We start from the raw sequence: 8,807 nt of genomic DNA on the forward strand, positions 1-8,807 counted from the left end.
GTGGGCCGGGTCCTTCAAAGATCGAAAAGGCTGGAAGTGCGAGGCTGTGAAATGGGACGGTCTAGCCTTCAGATTTGCGTCACCGCTGTGTCGGTGGAGTTTAATAAACTCGGCCGTCTGCTCCTTGCTATCTAAAATATAACAGGACACTGGCGTAAATTCTCGACCGTCTCACACTTCTGTTTAATCAGTTTCCTGTTTAACGTTTATTCAGCAGTGTGAAAATCCCGGAGGAACTTTGATCTCAGCCAAACCGATTTACTCCGGAACAAATAAAACACAGAAAAAAGGCAAACAATTACATTTTTAAGTTATCCGAGTGACTTATATATCATGTTTAACCTGAGTAGCCAAAGAGCGGGGTCTGAAAACGATGAAGCCGGGCGTCCGCTGCTCTCGCCGGCTGGAGTGACCATTGAACCCCCCGGCTTGCTAGCGAGCGGGTGGGTAACAGACGTCTCCGAAAACGTCGGCACACTTTTGCAAATATGCGATGTCTTGATAAACCAAGCAGATATTTGAAGTTTACACAGCTACTTTCTCGCCTGAAAATATGTTAAAAGTTTATTTTGTGACCCAGAAAGATTAATAAGAGTAATTTGAAAACTTAGTAGCAGCCGCCATTGTTGGCAGCTGAAATTTGGCTGGGCCGCGCTATGAATTCTGGGATATGGTGGGCCACGAAGGACACACCCGACGAATCCTTCAAATTCGGGGAAATGAAGGACGCATTTGTGCATTTGCATGCGCAAAAGAAGACTTCACACACAACGCGCTCTGTTTAGACCCAGAGCAAAGAATATTGTTTGACAGATGACCCTTAATATGAAGACTTCGGACTTTACGTTTCCCAATTTTTGCTTTAAGTTATTTTGTTATTTACATAATAATGTAGATAACCTAATAATGATCCTTATTGCTGTTTTAGAGGAGCGGTGCTTCAAAGGATAGCTGCAGATTTCTGTCAGAATCTGCAGATTATACAGTACAAATAAAATGTTCACGTTTCTCCAACGTTGTCTTCCCAACAGTTTCACTGACATCTACACGGGATGGCCAGGAAGCGTTCGCGATGTCTTATCGGGCGCTGATAATTGGCGTCTGTCTTGTGTTGGTGACGTAAAAGACGGATTTAATGCGACATGACCGTTCAAACAGCAGTCGCTTTCTAAAACATCGGAAATGTATCGGATTCAGTACCACATACGAAAGTGACCCAGGTCGGATTTGAAAATATCGGATTCGCGACGTTCACACTGTCATAGCATGATCGGATATGGGTCGCATAGGGTCAAAAAAGTCAGATTTATAAAGGTCAGAAAAATCGGATTTGATGCGCTTTCGCCTGCAGTGTGAACGTAGCCTTACTCTCAAATCCTCCCTAATAACAATAACATAATTACACTTTAGCCACAAGAGGGCAGCAGCATTAATACAAGTCACGTGTATATAAAGGTACAGTGATTATACTACAGTGATTTTGACAAAAACAAAACAGAAGTTCATGGCAGTGTGTTTTCCATAACATACCAACCAAATTAAATAATAAAAACTTTATAACTTACAGAGCTTTTTTAGAGGCTTTGACCACTGGCAGCAGCCTCAGAAGAGCCTCCTCTGAAGCAAAGTATTTATTCAGGTCAAACACATCCAGATCTTTTTCTGATGACAGTAAGATGAAGACCAGAGCTGACCACTGAGCAGGAGACAGTTTATCTGTGGAGAGACGTCCTGAACTCAGGGACTGTTGGATCTCCTCCACTAGAGAACGATCATTCAGTTCATTCAGACAGTGAAACAGATTGATGCTTTTCTCTGCAGACAGATTCTCACTGAGCTTCTTCTTGATGTACTGAACTGCTTCTTTATTGGTCTGTGAGCTACTTCCTGTCTGTGTCATCAGGCCTTGCAAACGAGTTTGATTAGTCTTCAGACCCAAGAGAAAACGAAGGAACAAGTCCAGGTGTCCATTGGAGCTCTGTAAGGCCTTGTCCACAGCACACTGGTAGAAGTATTTCTCTGTCTGAGAGCTTGTTTGTTGCTCTTCCAGCAGATTGAGTCCAGAGTTGATGAAGGTCAGGTGGACATGAAGAGCAGCCAGAAACTCCTGAACACTGAGATGAACAAAGCAGAACACCTTGTTCTGGTACAGTTGTTTCTCCTCTTTAAAGATCTGTGTGAACACTCCTGAGTACACTGAGGCTGCTCTGATATCGATGCCACACTCTGTCAGGTCTGGTTCATAGAAGATCAGGTTTCCTTTCTGCAGCTGATCAAAATCCAGTTTTCCCAGTGACTCAATCATCTTCCTGCTCTCTGGACTCCAGTGTGGATCTGTCTCAGCTCCTCCATCATATTTGATCCTCTTGACTTTGGCCTGAACCACCAGGAAGTGGATGTACATCTCAGTCAGGGTGTTGGGCAGCTCTCCTCCCTCTCTGGTTTCCAGCACATCCTCCAGAACTGTAGCAGTGATCCAGCAGAAGACTGGGATGTGACACATGATGTGGAGGCTTCGAGCTTTCTTGATGTGGGAGATGATCCTGCTGGCCTGCTCCTCATCTCTGAATCTCTTCCTGAAGTACTCCTCCTTCTGTGGGTCAGTGAACCCTCTGACCTCTGTCACCATGTCGACACACCAAGGAGGGATCTGATTGGCTGCTGCAGGTCGTGTTGTTATCCAAAGGCGAGCAGAAGGGAGCAGGTTCCCTCTGATGAGGTTTGTCAGCAGCTCATCCAATGAGGTGGACTTTCTTGTTTCAGTCAGGATTTTAGTTTTCTTGAAGTCCAAATTAAGTCGACACTCATCCAGACCATCAAGTATGAACACAACCTGGAAGTCTTCAAGCCTGCAGATTCCTGATTCGTTAGTTTGATTAAAGAAGTGATGAACAAGTTCCACCAAGCTGAACTTTTCCTCTTTCAGCACATTCAGCTCTCTGAAAGTGAATGGAAATATGAACTGGATGTCCTGGTTGGCTTTGTCTTCAGCCCAGTCCAGGCTGTATTTCTGTGTTAAGACTGTTTTCCCAATGCCAGCCACTCCCTTTGTCAGCACTGTTCTGATTGGTTCGTCTCTTCCTGGTGAGGCTTTAAAGATGTCTTCTTGTCTGATTGTTGTTTCTGGTCTGTCTGGTTTCCTGGATGCTGTTTCAATCTGTCTGACCTCATGTTCATCATTGACCTCTGCAGTCCCTCCCTCTGTGATGTAGAGCTCTGTGTAGATCTGGTTCAGGAGGGTTGGGCTTCCTGCTTTAGCGATGCCCTCAAACACACACTGGAACTTCTTCTTCAGTTGGGCTTTAAGTTCTCGTTTACAGAGTGGAGCAAATATTTCTGAAGGTAAGAAATTCAGAAAAAAATATTATATAATAAATATCATAGCCTTTCAGTACCCTGAAAGGATGAATGTCTATTGGTCCATTTCTTGAGCTATTAGGAAAGATCAATATTCAGTCTTTAGAGAAATTCTCTTACTGCTCTGCAGATGGTCAGCCATCTCATGCTGCTTAAGTCTCCTCAAGAAGTGGAGTGTGATCTTCAGAAATGCTTCTCTGCAGCTCTTTCTTTCATCTTCATCCTCTCCTTCAAACATCTCCTCATCCTCCATCTGGCTCTTTAAAGTTTCTGGGTGATCTGGACTCAGAAGCTTCTGGATCTTCTTCAGCTCGTTCTTCACAAACATGGTGATGTTGTCCTCCAGCCGCTGGAAAAGAAGACTATATGAATTACCCAGTGGTAAATGGACTGGTTCTTATATAGCTCTCTTTGATACTCTGTGCACACAAAGCATTTATACAACATGCCTCATTCAACCAAGCACATTGTTCTATGCTTAAATACTTTCTTTCACACTCTGATGGATGCATCAGAGGGCAGCTTGGGTTTAGTACGTTACCCAGTACATTTGCCAGCCAGGGTTTGATTCACAAACCTAACTAGTAGCTGACCTGCTCCCCTCCTGAGCTACAGTCACCCCAATCTGACTGAAATCATGGAGCCCAAACTCTGACTTATGTTGGACACACTGACAATCCTCTGGTCCACAAAGTGCAGCATAGAGGTGACTGAAAAGAACAAATGTAAACATAGTACTACAAACCATAACCACAGAGTCCAGGTGTGTTTGATGTTGCTGTGCAGACTGACCAGTGGAAACCTCTGCTCTCTGCTGGTCCACTCTGTGGAGGAGTAATGTATAATTAACTCATGTTATGTCTGTCCACACACAGACACAAGCTAAAGGTCCATGAAGTGATGTTTGGATGGGTTCAGTCAATCAGATGACTGTCATGGTGAAGCTTTGCTAGTCCTGCTGATCCCACTGAGAATTAACAACTCAGTTTCCAGATGTCTGTAGTTTTCTGCTCAGTTTCTTTAGTCCCAACAGCTCTTACCATCTCCTGCATAAAGCTTTCCCTCCATGCTCAGATGCCCTGGAACAAGGTGCTCTCTTTATATCAGTGACTGGTTTAAAGGGACAACTTGCAGTGCTCGCCAAACTTTGTGTCAGCAAAAGTAGTTCTAATGTTTCTTACATTTATTACATTTATTACATTTTTACACACACAAATCAATGAACGCAAAAACATGAACTTTCCAGATATTTTGTTTCACAATGTTACAAAACTCAGTTCACAACTACACAGTCTGATTTACAAGTACAAAATATTTATGACCACAGTTTTGAGCCGATGTATGTCCCGAGTCTGTGGACTCAGTGGTTTTGTTTTGATTGTTATTGTCTTTTGTTACAATTTCATTCTGATTAAGATTTTCTAGTTCTGAGGTTTTGGTTTCTGTGTTCCCTCTGTACTGTGTTAGTATTGTGTCTCTGTGTTCACTTCCTGTTTTATTTTGACAGTGCCATGTCCTATGTTAGTGTGTCTACTTTTGCTTCCCCTTGTCTGGTTATGTCCAATGAATCCTGCTGTGTCTCCCTTTTCTCATTCCCTGATGGCTCTTTTGTGTATATGAGCCCTTTGTTTTCTCCTGCTTGTTGCTGGTTCGTCTGTGTTGTCTCCCCGTGTCTCCGTTTAAGGTTTCAGGTTAGTTTTTTGTTTTTTTCAGTAGAGGTTATCTTAGCTTCTGCACAGGCCATCTCCACTGCACTTCACCGTTTCAATAAAGCTCACTCACTTCACAGCAGTGTCTGCATCTTGGGTCCTTTATTAAATTCAACATGGCTCGCCCCGCTAGCCGTGACATAAGATGTGAAAACAATATCCAAAAAACACGAGGGACAAACAGGGAATAGTTTTAAGGTGCAGGGCCAACAAACTGAGTCTAGCCATGAACTCAGAGTTGATTGAATTAGCATTTTGAATTGGCTGATCTGAGTTACTTCAATCAAGTCTATGTTCACTTTGAGTTAAGATTATACGTGATTGATGTAAAATAAAAAAGCCATCATCAGCAACTGATTCTGATTTAACAGGTTTTCAAATCTAAACGGTACCCATCCCTAGCTGGCTGTAGTTAAACCTTTACTTAAAAAGCATCCCTAGACCCAGCTGTCTTAGCTAATTATAGGCCAATCTCCAACCTGACAATCCTTGAAAGAGTAGTTGGGGGGCGACAATCAGAGGGGCAGTGTGATGATCTTAGGTTACGAACTACCGCAGTCAAGTCATTAAGGGAGACGGGATCAAACTGCTCTAAGACAGCTGAGCACACAGGAGAAAGACTCGGATCTGAGGCAGCAGTCGGCGAGACAAGAGCCCTAATAGACAGAAGCTTGTTGTTAAAAAATGCTAAAAAGAGTGACGCTGAAAAACTAGTTCATGCATTTATTACTTCCAGGCTGGACGACTGTAATTCATTATTATCAGGATGTCCTAAAAACTCCCTGAAAAGCCTTCAGTTAGTCCAAAATGCTGCAGCAAGAGTCCTGACCGGGACTAGAAAGAGAGAGCAGATTTCTCCTGTTTTGGCTTCCCTTCATTGGCTGCTCCTCACATACAAGGTCTTAAATAATCAGGCCCCATCTTATCTTAATGCTGCACCACAACACCTGATCTCTGGTTTCCTCACCTCTTCAATCCCACTTTAATACTTGACTAAACTCATTTTCCTGTTTAGGTGTTGAGGCAAAGCCGCCCATCTACAATGCAGGCAACAGCAAACGGAGCTATTTTTGATTCCCTTTGGGTTTTTTCTACTTTTGTGCTACAAAATGTTCAAGCTGATTAAATTCATTAGAATAAAAGTTCAGATAATTTTCTCATATTAATGTTGGAGGTAGAAATTCAGGTAACTTTGCACAAAAACTGGCAGAAATTTCCTTCAAAGATGGCGTTTTTACTTTAATACTGTGAGTACATTTCAGAGCCTGGACTCTTTTACCTTTACTTGAGTAAAGAAGTTGAATCATTATTTCAGCTTTAAGAGGGTATTTTAACACAAACATCAGTCCTTCTACTTAAGTATGTTTGACACTTTGTTTAATCATCATTTTTAATGATCAAATATAATTATGTTTGTTATTTGTGGATTTTAAATGTCCTTGACAGAGACAGATGATGATCATTATCCTGCACTGTGGTCTCAGGTTTGGTCGAGCTAGCACAAAGAATGGCTATGTTGAACTTCCTCCTGGGATCTACACTAAGAAGTGAGTCCAACATTAGCAGGGTCTCTTTCCTTTATCTGATTCACTTTAGCATTCACAGTCACGTGAAGCTTGTTATTAACTCGATAAGTCAACCCAGGGTTTCAGCTGAGCGCTCACATGAAACACATGGTGTTGGCAGCATCTGATCAATCATATTCATGGAGACGTGTATCAGCAACAGAGCAGCTGAGTTTGCAGAAGGAAGTCAAACTAAACCACAGGAACAATATGAGGAGATTACACACATAATAAAATACTAGCAGTAACACAGCTGCTGCAGACAAATCAGTCGTGTGATCGTGTGTGAGAGGAGAAGGACTGTAAAGGAGTTTGGTGTTAAAAGCTCTGTATGAATGTGGGAGACTTTGAAGGGCTTTAAAAAGGCCAATATAAAATAAAAGGCAGCAAAATTGCTGAGTGTGAAAGTCACCAGACTTATCAGACCTCTGTGATTAAGACCTGTAAGAACACCTGTTTGTACTTGTTGGCATTATATCAAACACACACGTATATTAAGCCTTTGTTTGAACTCTGGTTGAATTTGTTACTTTCAGACTGTGAAACATCACAGAGGCTGCAGCTGCAGATCTTTTATTCACCTGGAAATTTACTTTAAATGTTAGATGGAAAATGTATTGCTCAGTTTAACCAAAGTAAGAACAAGAATCCATAAACCTTCATAAAGACAAACATCTCCCAGAACATTGAGCTGCTGAAGTGTCACTGAAGGGAAAAACTATTTGTCCTCCTCCATCCAGCAACACCTGAAACACCTGAGTGGAAGCTCCTCCCTACACTGTGTTTGAAGCAAAGCACAAAGGAGACACCTGCTGGAGCAGCTGGAGTCCTACAGACACTCAGCCTCTTCACTACACAAACACCTCCTACAACATCCACTCTTTCCACTCTGACTGCTGTGTTTGTGGAAACACTCCAACACACACCGCTTCACATACCAACATAGAAATGTGTGAAAAAGAGCTGAGCTGATATTAAACATGACGATTTATTCAGAAATACAGAGTCAGGAACAACATCTAGACACACATTACCTCTCAGCAGCAGAAGAACAGCCTTTAAAGTTTAGAGCAACATCCTTCGAGATGTTGCTCTTTAAGGAAACACAGCTGGGTTCAGGTCCAGGAGATTCTGGCCTCTTATTGATCCTAAAAGAAAAACAATAAATGTCACAGCTTCATGAGACAGGAAGGAAAAACTGGAAATATTAAATTAAAGACATGATGAACAATCTCATAAAAATAATGTACTTACTCTTTGTCACATAACAGAGTTTTGTTAAATTTTACACCAACACCCTTCGACATGTTGCTCTTTAAGGAAACACAGCTGGGTTCAGGTCCAGGTTCTGGATTAGTTTCAGGGTTATGTCCAGCTGAGCCTGGTACGCCCCACAGCTCTGGGCTTTAAAACAACACACACAGAGGTATGAGTGTGAATAATGATGGAGCAGTGATGTGAGTGCTGAGCTGTGACATGGAGAAGAGTCATGGACAGTTAGAGATGGTCATCTCACCTCTGAGCTTTGGTCTGGCTCTCATGTTCCCCACACAGAGTGCTTTTAGAGGGAGGGACTCCCTCCTCTCTGTCCTCACACTGATCCATGCTGCTCAGTTCACATCAGCTCACACACACTTTCTACCTTCACCTGCAGAGGAAACACAAATCATTCATGTGCACATCAACTGAGAGCTGCAGAGGTCGTGTCTGATGTGTTGGACTAACATCCATCTGAGACGCAGCTTTCATCAGTTCACTACAAAAAGTGTCACAGAGCCCAGTTCAGCCTCCAAATCCTCCATTACTGTAGTCCTACAAAGCAGCAGGTCAAACATGGCTGCAGAGAGCAGCTTTATGTCAGTAACCATGTCCAGGACCGAGCTGACTGCTTACAGAGCTCATACTCTAACTGCTAGCTGCTCTGCTAGCTAAGCTAACTCAGTAACAGTGACTCTGACAGCAGTTACTGTGGAACAGCGGCCGAGCTCAGGACACATTCAGTGTGTTTAGTCTGAGTCCTGGACTCTGATTCAATGGATTCAATCCAGCTCAGAGTTTCATGTGTTCATCAGAATAAAATACATGTACTAATATAACAGAAGTAATGCTCTGAATGCAGGACTGTAATGGAGGATAAATAAGGTTTTTACAGCCTGAAAGAAACATTCAGTTCATA

At 42.6% G+C, this 8,807-nt stretch overlaps 1 protein-coding gene across 1 annotated transcript; it reads right to left on the minus strand.

Moving 5' to 3' along the window:
• Positions 1 to 1,561: 1,561 nt before the first annotated feature.
• Positions 1,562 to 8,236, minus strand: LOC146577668 (protein NLRC3-like). The gene is made up of 6 exons (XM_085268278.1): positions 8,167 to 8,236; positions 7,886 to 7,979; positions 7,666 to 7,779; positions 4,103 to 4,181; positions 3,478 to 3,706; positions 1,562 to 3,336 (listed from the first exon to the last, which is right to left on the minus strand). Exons 1-6 carry the CDS (start codon positions 8,234 to 8,236, stop codon positions 1,562 to 1,564), a joined length of 2,361 nt encoding a protein of 786 aa, XP_085124404.1.
• Positions 8,237 to 8,807: the final 571 nt, after the last annotated feature.

The sequence above is a fragment of the Mchenga conophoros genome, linkage group LG3 (genome assembly GCF_057382185.1).
Source record: "Mchenga conophoros isolate Kocher_MC1m ecotype Shallow Benthic linkage group LG3, M_conophoros_male_GT1.1, whole genome shotgun sequence".
NCBI lineage: Eukaryota > Metazoa > Chordata > Actinopteri > Cichliformes > Cichlidae > Mchenga > Mchenga conophoros.

What these genes read in the sequence shown, in the direction of transcription:
- LOC146577668 (XM_085268278.1), bottom strand. Translation starts at nt 8,236, where the DNA reads ATGGATCAGTGTGAGGACAGAGAGGAGGGAGTCCCTCCCTCTAAAAGC. An exon ending in TCTGTGTGGGGAACATGAGA is followed by an intron (nt 7,980 to 8,166) that starts GCCAGACCAAAG and finishes AAACTAATCCAG; the next exon opens with AACCTGGACCTGAACCCAGC. An exon ending in ACTCTGTTATGTGACAAAGA is followed by an intron (nt 7,780 to 7,885) that starts GTAAGTACATTA and finishes TTTTTCTTTTAG; the next exon opens with GATCAATAAGAGGCCAGAAT.